General features: G+C 39.9%; 1 protein-coding gene across 2 annotated transcripts in view; it reads left to right on the plus strand.

Annotated features, from left to right (window-relative positions):
- TIPE3 (TNF alpha induced protein 8 like 3) overlaps nucleotides 1–12,661 on the plus strand; it is a 70,689-nt gene extending 58,028 nt beyond the window's left edge. For both annotated transcript variants that reach the window (XM_090029116.1, XM_090029115.1), the window contains one exon: nucleotides 10,393–12,661. In XM_090029116.1, the coding sequence (XP_089885242.1) occupies nucleotides 10,393–10,955 (563 nt within the window). In that variant the 3' untranslated portion in view covers nucleotides 10,956–12,661. The remainder of the gene's footprint in view (nucleotides 1–10,392) is intronic.
- The last annotated feature ends 3,199 nt before the right edge of the window (nucleotides 12,662–15,860 follow it).

Here is a 15,860-nt window from a genome sequence, read left to right on the forward strand (position 1 = left end):
CCAGCCTCTGCCTGTCCTCAGGAAGCTCATCTTGACTGAACAAGTCCAAAGCAATCTTCCTGTTTATTTCCCCTATAGATATAACATAGTCATTTATGGTTACATGAGAAACAATTAGGGGAGTTAATGATCTACTGGACATCTGTACAGCCAGTGGACAACCACTTGTCTTCTCCTGTTGTTAATTCAAAATATATGTACAAAGCCAGACAAGAAAATAGCTGTTACATATTTGTATATGCCATTTCCATGTCCCCTTATAAACAGGGTTGTGAGACAATACAGTGAAAAAAATTATCCACATATAAGCCAATTTCTCTGCTTCTCCAGATCCACACAGCTCCATTGATTTCAATGAAGTGTTGCCATTTATGCAAAGTTTAGCCAATGAATAAAAATATGTATAAACATTACTGTAATTCACTAATTGGCTGGTAAACCAAAAAATCTTCCAAGGCCCTCCATGGCTCAGTTTTACTTTGAAGAATGAATTTAAATGAAAAATATGTGGTATCTTAGGTAGCTCTCCAGTGACTCCTCTAAGGATGCTCTTAGTTATGCCTCAGTAACTTGGCTTCCAATATCAATTTGAGACAACACTAACACCACCTTAAATTCTGCCCCCTCAATTTATGCCAGACTTTTCCTGCTGCTGCTATTCAGATATCACAGCCAAGGGCCACACTTCTGGAAGACGGCAGATTCCTGTGAGACCAGTGTCCAGCATTTCTGATGCGTACGTCATTTGAGGTTTTATAGCTCTGCGCTGCAGATCTGAAGACAGAATTGATCTCTATTGCAGTAATTGCCAAAATGAGAATATTTTTAAATGAAATTGAAATATTTTTAGACAAAGAAGTACCAGCTGTTTTCCATATGCCCATAATAACGTAACAGTTATTAATGTTCCGGATGGTTAACAACATTTATAGAATTGTTTCTACTCTGATGTATTACATGGAAAATAAATAGGAAATAGAGCGTATCTATGTAGAAGGGGAGAAGCTCGTATTTTTGGAGGAAAAAACACACTACATCAGGCAGCAACTGCAAGAGAGAACTCTGAGACAGACATCTCTACTGCCTACATCTAATCAGACTGTCTGCTGTCTTTGAAAGGCACCCATCACTTTGGTGTCTAAGAATCAAGTAATACACAGGAGGAAGCTGAAGCAAATACCTCTTTCTTTCTAGCCAGGTACAAACATTACACAACCCAGTACAAGCAGTCAAAAACCAGTCTAAACCTAAAACAGAACAAAAGTTCAGGGCACACAGACTGGTTTAATAATGGGGGAACCCAGTCTAAGATAGACCTGGATGGTTGTAGTATTAGACTTAATTGGTTTAAATTAGACTGATTTATCAAACTTATATGCCAAATATCCTACCAATCCACGTTAGGTTGCTGTGCGCCTGTATCCCAGGGGCCTTGTGGGCCCCCTCCCCACATGGAGGCAGGGAACTCGGCTGGGCTCCCCAGTCCTGTGTCCTCGCTGTGCCTGCCAGCAGCAGTGGGAGCAAGGGGGTGGGGGAGCAGAGCCCCCACGGGCCCTCCCCCCCTTATGTTTGCTCAGGTCTGGGATGGCTGTAGCCAGGCTGCAGGGTGGGGGCCTGTGCTCGCCCCCATGCACGGCTCTAAGCCCCAGCTTCTGCCTGTCCCGTGGCAGCTGAGCCTAGCAGCGCCAGGTGAGGGTGGAGGGAAAGTGAAGGGTCCTCCCAGCTGCATGTGCTCAGGTCTGGGGGGCCAGGACTAGGCTGCAGGCTTGTGCTCCCCCAGCACTGCCCAGTTCAACTGACTGCCTCGTGTGGCTCTCATCACCAGCTCCTGGCTATCCCTGTCAGTCGCGCCGCACAGGGGATGGGGGAATGGAGGATCCTGCTGCACAGCCCCAGCCCCAGCCCCCCCAGGCATGAGCAAGCACAGTGGAGGGACTTCTGCTCTCTCACTCACACCCCACCCCTGCGTGGCTCCACTGACACCGGCAAGCAGGAGCTGGGGCAGAGCCATGCAGGGCTCTCAGCCAAGCCAGGCAGCGCTGGGTGTGGCATGGGGGGAGCTCAGGTTCCCTGCAGCCTGGCTGCAGCCCTAGCTCCCCCCAGACCCAAGCAAGCACAGCTGGGCAGTCCCCCCTGCCCTCTCACCGACAGCTGCTGTTGGCAGAGGTGCAGAGCTGGGGAGAAAGGCCACGCTGGGAAGACTGCAGGAGCCACCCCCAGCTTTTGGCCTCAGCCAGTCCAGGAATTTGCATGCTCTCCCCCTACCCCTCAAAGCTGCTCAGGCTTTTACATTTAAGAGTCCTGGGTTTATTCCCTGCAGACTGTCTGCCTAGGTGTGGTTCTCTGTATTCAAATACTTGGCCTGATCTTTCAGAGCTCTGCAGGTGGGGTCCTGGGGCTGAAACTGCCGTTTGATTAAACTAAACTAGGTTCTCCCTAGCTGCATTGTTCCTATGAAAAGAACCCATCTTATGAGTTTATAGAGAGCCCTCTCTGAGGGTGTTTATATATGTGCTCTGGGAGTTTGTGGGGGTCGGAGGAGCGCTTTAATTAGAGTGGCTCCAAGAGCTGCTCTAAATAAAGTGCCCAGAACATCACATGCATCACGTTGAAAAATAGTGGTGGGGGCACTTTAACTAAAGCTTATTGAATGAGCTTTAATTAAAGCAAGCCCTGCCACCTTTTTTCAGCGTGGGGATGCTGATACACTTGACACTAGAGTCTTCTGGAGCATGGTAATTAGCACGCTCCAGCAAACTCAATTAATCAAATGTGCTCCAACACACTGTAATTACAGTGCATCAGAGCAGCCTCGCTGCACGTGTACAGGCGCCCTTAGTGTCTAGGCATCAGGCTTCAGAGTGTCATGAAGGGAGAGAAAGGCTATTTCTGAAGTACCCTGCTTACAGTCTGTTCGCAGGTTTGTAGATTAGGGCCAGGTCTTTGAATTCTGTTTAGAATCAAGCACACGGGTGATGGATTTAAAAAAGGGAGCTGGGTTGTCATTGATGAAGCTAGACTATGGTGCATCAAATTTAGCCTGCTGTGTGTCAGTTGTTGCATGTAGCCCTAAATAAAGTGTTTCAGGTGCATCTAAGCCAGAGAAGTTAAAAGTGGTGCAAGTCCTCATCTCAGATGAAACTATCAATTGGCTAAAAAGACCTCTCATTCAATGAAATACACAATGCTGAGACAAACCCAAGGGTGCCTGAAGTCCCCACAGCCTTTATTATCAATGCCGGTCTCAATGCAAGATATAAATCTTATTAAATTGCCATCTTGTTGACATAAAGTGTTATTTCTAAAGTAGTGGATAGGATATTTCTTACTTTATAGACTCCTGAAATTATCAAATCAGCATCCAACGAAACTGTCCCCACACAGGAGAGAGAGAAAAGGAAACTATTTTCTTTTAAGAAAGATGTTTAATTAACTTCAAACCATTACACTGATATGCAATAAAACTGGAATTTTACTACTTCAGTCTGCTATTAGGACACAATATTGTCAGCCAAATATCCAACCAGCTTTGATCTAACCTGTAATATCACATGTTTTTCTGTGCACATCTGAAGTTACAAAGTAATATGCAAATGCCAAGCTTGGAGGTGGCTGCCCAGCACAAGCTGCATATACACGCTGAAGCTTGCATGCATAGAATAAGGTACGCAGTTTTGTCAGTCATCTTTATGGAAGTTGGATTAAGTCTTAAATGAAAACCAGGTACAAGAATATGCGTGTATAAAATTTAGATGTGGTGGAAAAAACTCAGGAAAATTAATCCACAATAATGATTTTGTCCACATAACTGAGGTGCACCATTTTGTCAAATGGAAACCATTTGTTTCTATGATTTCTTTCATTAAATCTTTCCCTGCTCATTTTAGATCTTTTAAAAGATAGTATAAAATGTAGGGTTTTAGGAACAGTTATGAAACGATCCTTTTAAAAACCCTCTTAATTCAGCATTTATACAGTATTAATAAGGTACTCTATATTACATTTAACTCCAAATTTATATTCTAAAAGAAAAACAACAACCACCAAAGCATTCAAAAGCATCTTTTTTACAATTACATTACATGTTTTTACAATAAGACAGGCAGGAGAGTTGTTCTGGAAGCACTCAGTGTCTATAGATCCAGAGTAGGATCCATTTTACTGCATGGAGCAGAACTCTGGGGTGCTCACCCTACAGTCCAACCAAAAACCAAAACAATATCTGATTACTTTTTAAGGTGGCTTTTTTCTCTACCTAATTCTATGATAGGGAGGCTCATGCTTTCTGAAACTGGGCTGATAAATGTGAGCATTTTAGCTCAGTTAAGAACCCCAAACTACTGGATGAAAAAGGATCTTTTACATCTACCAGATACCTTAAGAAATGCATTGTAGAAGTCTTTCCTTTGCCAAATAAAATCTGGTTTGGATGGTTGAATAACATTTATATTGTACAAACTGTCTGGGAAGTGTACTAAGTGACCCAGTATTTCCTCTATTTAAAATAAGATAAATTTAAGTATTAAAGATGCCAGCCTAGAGACAGATTTTCTAGCAGTGAGACAGACTCGAACTTCCTCTTTTTTAAGATTAATAAAACATTCCTTTGGCCCAGAAACTTATCAGTCTATGGTGCAAAACTACAAAAAAAATGAGGCTATTACTAGATTGAGATTTGCTCTAATGAGATCTGCAGCTGTCATGGACAGGTGGTGTCGGACTCTATATTGGTACAGAATATGCGCTTGTGGGAAGATGAGATAGACGACTTAAATCCTTATTTGTAGTCTTTCTTGTTTATTTGTTGAATAAATAAGAGGGAAATGAGTCTCTCCATTATTGGAAAGTATTAAATACTGGGATAATGAACTGGCTTCTTTCTAATACTTTGGAGCCTATCTTATACCCCTAAAGTATATTTGTACTATTTGCACAAAGAATAAGTGCCAGCATCAAATACAATTCTCCTGTTTTGTTTTATCATTCACTGCTTCATTTTACCTTTTCTTTTATATCATCATACATTATGATGATATAATGTATATGTTTTGTTTTATTTTTGTGTGAATCATATTACACATCATATTACTGTATGCTTTTTCTAACAATTATATTTTATATAAATGCTGTTATTTTATTTAATATATTTGTTATTGCTTGTTTTATTGTACTGTTTTGTTGAAAGGTATAAATAAACTAAAACTAATTACAAATCTGTGTAACAGAACCAGAAAGTTCAAAATGTCAGCACATGCAATTTTTTAACCAGCAAGAAGTAAAAAAGACAACTGAATGGCAAAGTTTAGGATAACCAATGGTGCACCTATACTGTGGGCTTTGTGTCAGGATTAGTTGAAAAGAAATTCTTCTAGAAAGTAACTTCTAATTCAGTTCAATACTAGGAACAGGTTCTGAGACTCCATCAGTGCAATGCAAGTCATGACTGGGACAGCTCTTGTAGGAGGATCTTCCCAATGGAAAGGCAGAACTGCGAGGGATATAGGGTTGATGAATATATTTCTTTACCACCATCCCTCCCTTTTGACTGTCCTAGGGAGCATGGCCAGGGTTACTCTTGAAACCACTCCAGCTAATATCATTTAGAATTATCTTCAGTCCCATTGTTGAACAAATGCTAAAGTGATTTCAAGCCAACTACGTACATCCTAAACTGAGCTGTGTAATCTTTGGCCAGACCTCAGGATCATGGTCAAATAATACTCTTCAGTATTATTCAATGAATACTCTTTGTGGGGTAATATTGCATAAAATCTTCAGTTCATTGTGTTCTGAACCTTGACAATCAGTATTCAAAATAAGTCAAATGCAAACGAACCCTCAACTATAAATAGCGCTCTTTGCGGAAATGTCTTACTGTATCCAGAACTCCTTATCAGAACTATTTTGGCCTTTGCTCTTTAGTAATTTGTGAAATATAGTAGATTATATTAACTGTAGAATAAAGTATGATGGGATTATTAAACCCAGATGCTACCACTAGCTTTGGGAAAATGAAGTGTAGTGGCATTGTGGGAAACCACTGTGGTTTCCTATAATTAATTGTAGTGGCTGATACCATAGTACATCATTTAGCCAACATCACAGGTTTAACTATGATTATCTTCCTGGAAGCTAAATTATATTTCCTCTAAAAGCCCCATGATAAAACAAGACATAAAAAAAAAAATATCTAATGCTGTTCTAGGCCTTCCTCCCAAATCCTTCTCTTTTTGTGTACATTAAACACCTCCTAACACAAAAAGAAATAACTATGAAATCAGAGGAGAAGAATGCGGTTCCCATTCAAAGGTCTGAATTTGGACCAGTCATAACATTTAAGGTAGAAAAGAAAAAAATTTTAAAAGGTAATGTGACATTACCTCATTGAGTTCATCAGAGAAGATTTCAACAGCACCATCTGTTCATGACAACAGCTTGTCACAAAAATTTTGACACAGTAGGTTTTCTTGGCTAGGGGCATTGGAATGTTGCATCGGGGGTGTACTTGAGTACTGAGGATTAACACCTTAGATCATGGCTTTGCACATTTATCACAAAATGTTCATAGTCTTCTCCTCCCCGTAGAAACATTGGGCTTGAGGTTCTATAACAACACTAATGGCAGCTCTGCACCTCTGACAGTTCAGGTTCTTTAGAGCATCCCAGGCTTATTTTGCTGCTATTTGGGTTCTTAGGGAATTGCCCAGTAGGGTGACTGCCTTCCTCTATACTGGAGTATGTTTTCAGAAGGGAACCCAGACAACAACCTCTGAGAAATTGTACCGTTCCAACTGGTGATGTCCCGAGACGTTCTTGCTATCAGATTATTTGACTGTGTTGCAAGACTGCATTTGCATCTAAGTGGCAAAACTCACTCATGTTGTGACTGCAGAATAAAAAAAAAAGTGTGACCTCCTGGGTAGGCAAAAGGTCTTCTGCAATTTTACTATGTCTGTACTGCAGGCCACATAACATGGTAGAGATGCCTGAATGCTCCAAAAAAGCTAGCTTGAATACCAGAAGCAAAAAGCTCCATACTGGATATTGTACCCTAGTAAGAACCACAACTCAGTATATAATTAGTATTTATCAAACATCATTGCATTTTATTAACAACCTAAAAATATAGGGCATAACAATAAATTATTTAAAATCAGCAAGCACTCCTTGGCTTGATGTACATAGATTAGATAAGAAAACAGAGGAAGGATGGTCTTGAGGTTAAGCCACTGAACTGGATTCAGGAGACCAGACATCTAATTCCTGACTGTGCTACGGACGTGAGCTAGTCACTTAAGACATTCCACATAGCATAATGCAGTAGTAACTAGCATAATGCAGTATAGCCCTCTAAAAACTTGGGATCCTTAGTCTTGTTTCTAGTCTTTACTTTTACATCTCACAACTACTGCTTCCCATGCTAGCTAAATTAAAACTAGCATGGGCACACAAACCTGGAATACAAAACATACCTTCATTTATTGTGTAGACACGCTCTTAGAATACAGCTTTCAAGGCTGCCATGGCAACGTAGAGCCTAGGTACTACTGAAAATCTGAAGTTACTAAATCAAGTTTGCACTTACTTTAATCGCTCAATGCCTCTCTTCGTCCTCTATAAAACAAAGACAGGACATAGCCAATCAAGGATTATGTTGTCTACATAGATTATGCATTCTATTTCTATGTGGTCTGTTTCTTAGTTGGCATCGGTATGATACTAGTAAAATGAGATCCCAGTTTTTACTAAACTAACTAGCCACTACTGTACTATGAACAAACTCAGTAAGAAAGTAAGCAGCTGAGAAGGAGAGAAAACACTGTTACTAGATCAGGCCACTTTACTGGCTACCTTGATTTTAAATTCATTTCACATATTGATTTATTGCTACTTTCCTACAAAGACCAAATTCCTTGCATCTCATATGCAAACAAACAAAAATGCTGCTTGACGTTACCAAGCTGTGCTCAGCTACTTGATTATGACATACAAAACTATTTAATTGCATCTTTATTTTTTTTCTAAATCAAGCCAGCTAAAAATGTTTTAGTAAAAGCAGGAGGTATGTAAAACACTGCAGCAATCGCAAGCTCTCAGTCAACAGGATACTTCAGTGGCAATATTCCCTCTAACGTGTAGCGATCCATAAGTGCACCTCTTCAGTCCATGAGCCCACCACTTTGGTCCCGCCTCCCCCTTTCGCTAAGCCAGGATCCAGACTATACTAAGCCTAATAAACTAAGAGCCCTCATGTAATGGATCTTCCTGCAATGGATTTTACAATAACCCTCCAAACACAAGACTGGGGGCTGGGGAGCAGAGCAGTTCCCCAGAGCCAGTAATGGGGACTCCCCATTCATGATGCAGAAATCCTTTGTCATGGTTAGACAAAGTGCTTTGGGTAAATGTGATATAATTTAGTCTAAGCACATAGGCAGACATGGTGCTTTGAGTAATGCAGCTGTAACCAGCACCGCCAAACTACATCGTGGTTAGGAATGATTTCTTGTGCCTGCTCCTTTTCCTTGAAGCAGACCCAGGTTCTGGCACCATCCTGAATCAGTGGGACTCCTCACATTCTTAAAGTTAAGAATAAGATTAAGTAACCTGTTGAATAAGCAAGCACTATAAATTAATCTAACTTCTAAATTATTAAATCCAACCTACACAGATGTGTATTGCTGGAGAATCTAACTGATTTGATATTTTCTTTCTGCAGGAAAAATAGCAACAAAAACCCTAATACAAACTCATCTATAAAAATATGATTCTACAATTAGGCACATGGGCAACTAAGCCAAAGGGTATTATTATTAGAGATTAAAGCAATGTAAGCCTACATTTATGGATCTATGCTGTCAGCTTGTGTAACAGTGCTGCTTAGTACAGCCGTGGAGCAACAGCGACTCCCAGTGACTAGAACAGGAATTCTACACAAGCTTTTTATTTCTCTACAGTGTTCAATCTTCAAAAGGGAGCCTTTGACAGCTGATTTCCTTTTCCACGTATAACATCTCAATGAAAGCCTTCTGCTGGGAAAATGTTCATTTTAAGCCCCTTTTCTATATTTTAAAATTAAGATAAAAGCACAGAAAAAGAACATACTTGGAATTTTAGTGTTTTCAAAGAGCAAATCATATTTGTATCTTGAATATTCAGATGTTAGCATCTCAACAATGTATTTTAGCATCAAAGGCTTTGAGGACAAATGGAAAAGAACACTATTGGAAAACATGACCTACCTATGGATCTATAAAGTTGCTGGAATCTGGACTAAATGAGGCGTCATTAGCTGTGTTCATCTGAAGTCACGTGAAAGACAAGGTAGATTTGCACCATATAGACTGTTAAACAAAGTAAAAATACATAGCACAAGCTTTCATGGGCTGAATGAAGCTCATTTCACCTAGTGCTGATGAAGTGTGCTTCAGCCCATGAAAGCTAATCTATACTAAGTAGGGCTGTGCGAAGCTTCAGTCCCCGATTCAATTCGGCAGAGATTCGGCCCGATTCAGTGGCCAAATCTCCAAATCCGAATCAAATCAGGAGACCCTTTAATCTCTCCAAATCGAATCAGAACCCTGTAAATCAATTTGGAAAGATTCGTCAATTCGAACCTAGACACAGCTTTAAATGTTTTTTTCTACATACCTCAAGGTAGCAGGAGGCTCGTGAATGCTGAGATGCTGGGGCAAATGGAGTGTCCCACAAAGTGCAGGGGGCTCCCCAGTGTGCTTGGCAGCAGACCCAAAAGTGGACCAGAAGCACATACAGTCCACTTCTGGGCCTGCCCGAGGGCACGTGGGGTGCCCCCTGCGCCCCCTCCTGGCTCAGTGACTGGTGCCCGGACTCCCCTGCAGACTCCCCTGCAGCAGATGGCTGAGCCGGGGTGGGGGACATGCAAGGGGTGCCCCTTGCACGCTCCCCGGCGAACCCAGAAGTACTTGCAGCCTACTTCCGGGTTCACCATTGAGCACACGGAGGGGCCCCCTGCACTCTTGTGGGACACTATCTACCCCAGCATTGTGGCATTCATGAGCCATGCCTTGTACCTTGAGGTATGTAGAAAAACTATTTAAAGCTGTGTCTATGGCCGAATCGCCGATTCTCCAAATCAGCATTGAATCTTCAGACTCGGATTAGGCCAAATCAAAATCGGGGACAGTGATCTGAATCAATGAATAAATCATTGTCCCCGATTCGGACCAAATCCAAATCAAATATGGCCCATTTGGCACACCCCTAATACCAAGCATCAACCATAGGGATCTAACAGGAATGTGGCTAGCAAGCTACCTATGCTGCGTACTTTTCAAGTAATGGTGAATTTAAATTAATATTTAATATAAATTAACATTAATATTGCTTTACTATTTTCCTCTCCTGAAACAGGTCCTGATCATTTCAGCTCCAAGAACCTTGCACTGCAAGCACAGAAAAAGATCCTGAGTAAAATGGCTACCAAAACAATGGCTAACCTGCTTATTGATGATACCAGCAGTGAAATCTTTGATGAGTTATATAAAGTAACAAAAGAACATACAAGAAACAAGAAGGAAGCTCACAAAATAATGAAGGACTTGATTAAAGTAGCAATAAAAATTGGAATCCTTTATCGAAACAATCAGTTCAACCAAGAGGAGCTGGAAATTGTAGATAAATTCAGAAAGAAGTTGAATCAAACAGCCATGACAATTGTCAGTTTCTACGAGGTGGAATACACCTTTGATAGGAATGTTCTTGCAGAACTTCTCAATGAGTGTAAAGACCTGGTGCATGAACTAGTAGATCGACACCTGACACCCAGGTCCCATGGGCGTATCAACCATGTCTTCAATCATTTTGCGGATGTGGAATTCCTCACTGCCCTGTACAGCCTTGATGGGGATTGCAGGCCATACCTCAAAAAGATTTGTGATGGGATCAACAAATTACTGGATGAGAAGGTCCTTTGAAATTTTGCCTTTGAAAAAACAACAACAAAACACTCAGACCTAGACCTGCAGCAAACTGGCCACCCTTAATAAGTGATGGCAGAGGTTATGAGCTTCCTTCCTACCACCTTCCAAGTACACACAGTCTTAAAGGGAACCAGAACGTGCCCACTTTGCTCATGGTGAAGAGAAACACTTTAATTAGAGAGCTCTAAATTATAACTTTTTTCACAGAGAATTCAGCCTTTTTCAAGGAGGAGAGTCAATAATGCATTATTCAAACAAGCTGACAGTATGTCATGACCTCATTGGTGTTATGTTGGAAGTTTGATTTGTAAAATGCGTCTAAACCCAGGCACAGAGCTAATGTCAAAGATAAAAGGTAGAAAGAGCAATGCATCTAACTGCCTCCTGAACTGCCAGCATTGTATGTTTTCATTATTTCAGAAAGGATTACAGAAACTAAAATGGCAAGTGGCGTTCTGATGGGAATAAGTTCTCTCCTTTCAAAAGTGTCAGCAACTGATCTGAGAATGCACCTCTCCAATTTTGCATGTTTTCTAGGACCATTAATCAATAGCCAACATAAATAAGCTGGGGACAAATGGGAAGAGAGTAGAAGAAGTTTCTTTAAGAAGCATGTTCTCAATGGAGATTTTTGTTTTTGTATACGAGAAGAAACATCCTTGTAAATTTGTTTCTGGAAAACAAATCTCTGACTCTGAACTCAAATATAATGAAAATGAACATAAGGAAGTACAGTGCTGAGTCCCACATATACTGGCTGTGCCACGCTACTTTCTTTGCTCAACTTTTTCAGTGCCAGAGCAAAAGATCTCCTGAAAGACACCAGATTATCACAGCTGAAACGCCTAAGAGAAGGAAAAATATTAGGGAGGAAAGTCATCATCTTCCACTTCTTTCTCCACTGAAGGACAGCTTACCTCTACAAATAATCAGAAGCCTTCAAAAGGCAGTATATAACTTATGGCACAACTTTTCATTCCTAACTTAGTATGAGTCTATAATTATTTCTGTGGATAGTAAAATAATGAACTTATATGTGACAAATAGGGAACTCAAGCTGTTGTTTTTACATTGCTATGTAAGTGTCATGTATCCAGAGCTATGTAAAAATGACTTGTTCATGTAAGAGAACAGCAGTGAAATTAGTAATATCAAGGACCTATTTGTTTCTTATTTGGATATATATTAAAATAAAGAGAGAGAAAAATTAACTATTGAATTTAGAGGCACTGAAGAAATTGCACACAGAATTACAATGATTGCAGCAAGATAACAGTCCTGGAGTAAATCCAGATTTTATAATCTGTAATTTACAGAGCATCACAAAAAGAGACAAGGTGACCTAGTGCTTAGAGCACCAGTCTCAACTCTCCTGCTGATCTGTAGTAAATCACTTGAATACTTAGTCATTTAGTGAGTGCATTGATCTGTAAATTCTCCCCTTCGAAAATACTCCGAAATTACTGGATAAGAAGTCAGTGGGTAATAGAGTGCATCTTTGCTGTTGGGGAACTAAGACTGAGAATATACCAGTAAGAGATCATGTTGGTAGAAAACGAATTTGCTCAGCCTTGAATTGTGGAGGTGTTTTTTTTTTATTTTATAGGAAGGGGAATATGCTATTGATTCATCTGAAGGCAGACTTATGAAAAAAATATCTAAAAGTCAATTTTTATCATGTTTCCCACATACAGCATACATATCAATCTGCAACAGAAAAAAGAATTATAAAGAATCATAGGATAGGATCCATAATGATGGGACACCTTCACACACACAGCTGCTGGTATCAAAATATCCACTGAAATATGTTAAATTGTCAGATTGGGAAAACTCATTCTCCACTAAAAACAAGTTGAAGTCAGTGACAGAACAGGGACAGTTTTAAACTGCAGCTGCCTGGAACATTTTCAGCGAAGACATACTGGTTTCTATGAAGCTTTCTGTTAGGAATGAGGGGGGAAAAGAGAACAAGACAGATCATTTAGGCTGCTGCTCTCAACGTTGGCCTGAGAAATGAGACACCCTGGTCCAACTCACTGCTTCGAATCAGTCAGGTTTACAGAAACAACCTCTATTTTGAATCAGGCTAAATAGTTACTTAAATCTAGGTCTGTGACATTCCTGACAAATGCCATAACCTTCAGGCTAGCCATCCCCTTCCCAAACCAAGAAGTGCTGGCTTTAGTCCAAAAATAGTTACTGCAAAATGGAATGGTCCTTCAGTCCACCCTATTGAAATCCAGCTAGAACTATTTATCCACAACTTGGCAGAGCTGAAAAGTATATGGAAAAATATTACAAGTCCTAGACAGAGATTTAAATGATAAACCAAATTCTGTTTTCCACCTTACTTACCTATAATCATAACTTTATTACAGTACATTTGTGAAGGCTGCTGACATTCATTTAAAGGTGTGATGGCTCTGATCCCCAATACCAAGAATTGTGTGTTGTGCAATTTTGGCATTAGGGATCAGATCCCATTTGGTATTAGGGATCGGGTGTCCTACTTGCCAATGCAGGGGTGGGGCTGGAAGCATAATCCTGGACTTCCTGTGCACCAGCAAATTGAAAGCTGGGTGCCTGAGAGCCAGTTGTTGTCTGGCTCTGGAACGGCATCAGGAGTCCAACCAGCTCCCCATGTAGTCCCCAAAGCTGCTAACAATTCAGCCGCTAACACCAGAGCTAGTTGGAGCCCAGTATGGTCCTGCTCTGGCTGATTGTCAGCTGGTAGGGATCCCAGTGTGGTCCTAACCTGGCTACACATTCAGAATACCCCAAAAATATTACACTTTGTGTGTGTAATATTTGTGTAGGTGATTTCTTTTTTTGTGGCACCATTTGTTTTTTTTAACATGTGGCCAAGTTATTTAAGATAAATTAACAGGTCTTAAGTGTAACGTGTTCCAGGGGCCCAAGAAAACAACTTAGCACTGCAGTTCCTTAACCAATGGATATGGACAACCATCAAATGTCTTTAATATAGCAGAAAGATCTTCTGAAAACATGAACATACAATTAAGCAAAATATCACTTAACTTACTCGGGGCTAGGTCATACTGTTACCAAGGAGTGAATCAGTCAGAATGCGATAGGTTGTTCCTTGGTGCTTGAAGGAAGAGAAGGGGGCATCTCTACCAGCTGAAGTTGGCATAATTTATTTTTTTGTCCATGTGGGCTGACAGGCTCAGATGCAGGCAGAGTCAAGAAGCTGCTGTTCTTCCTATGCAAGAGTAGCTTGTGCAGTGGAGTAACCTGGCCCCTTACACATCCTTATGTCTCTGTACAAATACAGGTCAAAACTTGAAACTTTGAGAAGGTGCAAAAAGGAAGGCATCCACAAGCAAGAAACTCCGTAGCAGTATCAAGTATGTGTACATCTTTCTGCCTTATATATCTATACATCCTCTGCTTGCAGATGTAGTTAGAGTACATTTAAAACTCTTCCCTCTGTTAGCCTCTCTAGAACTTACTTTTACTCCTGATTCTAATGACACTTCTGTTGATATAACACCTCCTTTTAGCTGGTGCACAACCAGTAGTTAACCTTACCAGCAAGCAAGATGTCAAACACCATTATCATGTAGTATGCTACAATAAGAAGATATAACTAATTAGTAGATGCAGCTAACCCTTCAGTATTACAGGAAGTTTCACACACTTAAACATTTCTCACTCAACATGGAATACTTTTATGTATACTTTTGACATTCCTTCTCATAAAACTAATGTTTAGTAACTGTTGAAAGAACGATCACATTTTTTTTAACTATCGTCATTGCCCCTATACAGCTGTGTGCCCTAAAGCCCAATTTTCATGCTACATAGGGACAAATCAGTTGCATATGCAAAATTAGAGGTGATCTATTTCATCTTGCCAGAGTGCATTACAGAAACAGGGAGACAAGATGGCATCAGATTTATTATCCCAGGCTGCCCAAATTGATTTTCCCACCTATTTCTATTGAATTTCTGAAAAGTCTGGTCAGATGGGCAGAAAGTCTAGCCTGATTTGCCTTACATGATTAAAATATAAGCATTCAATCCTATTTATGTGCACCTATGGCCAAGTTTTGCTCCAGACAGTGGATTTCTCAGTATTAGATTTTTTTAATAGTAAAATGCATCCAAGAGACATGTTCCTGTGCACCAGACATGTCAGATTTCATAATGTATTTTCTTCTATTTGGAAAAAAAATATGTAAAAGTATATACATGTGCCAGAATAAAACCACCATACAAAGAGCAAGACAGTTGAAAGAAAAAGGATACTGTGTGTATGTGAGGTTGTGTGTATGTGTGTGCGTGTTGCATATCAGTATTCAGATTCTGGTTTTTTAGGAAAAAAACAGCCACATGGCTGTCATTTTATTTATAAATCTGAGTAGCCTTAAAGTGCAGAAAAATGTTTTCAAGTATTTCTCATACTTGTATATCCTGTATATTCATTGTTTACTTTTATACTGGTGGCTCAGTATGTGATAACATTTCCAAACTATTGGTAATGTTCAGGTCACCCATAAAGTATATGATGTATTATCATAATATTGTGAATTAAATGATTTGTGATTACTACAATATTTTGTTTCCAATTTATTTTTTTTAATTTTACTAATGTTTTAAATTTTTACCAAAATTAGATATCCAAGTATAAAACTTCTAAAGCAGTTTTGTGCATGTTTCAATATGTAGGGTGTGTGTTGAAATACCTTTGTTCATTTGTTGCATCTTAGAAGGTATTTAAAGTTGAGAACCTCACCCAATTTAAAAATAGCCCACTGTTTGGCCTAGAACAATTGTCACCAATATTAATTGGTGACAAAAGCTCTCATTATCAAGCTGTTAACTTTCAAAAAATATTAAAGTTCTGAAGTTATTCAAAAATTAGCAACTGTC

Source organism: Crocodylus siamensis, chromosome 15 (assembly GCF_052110815.1).
Source record: "Crocodylus siamensis isolate JL-2025a chromosome 15, ASM5211081v1, whole genome shotgun sequence".
NCBI classification, from domain to species: Eukaryota; Metazoa; Chordata; order Crocodylia; family Crocodylidae; genus Crocodylus; species Crocodylus siamensis.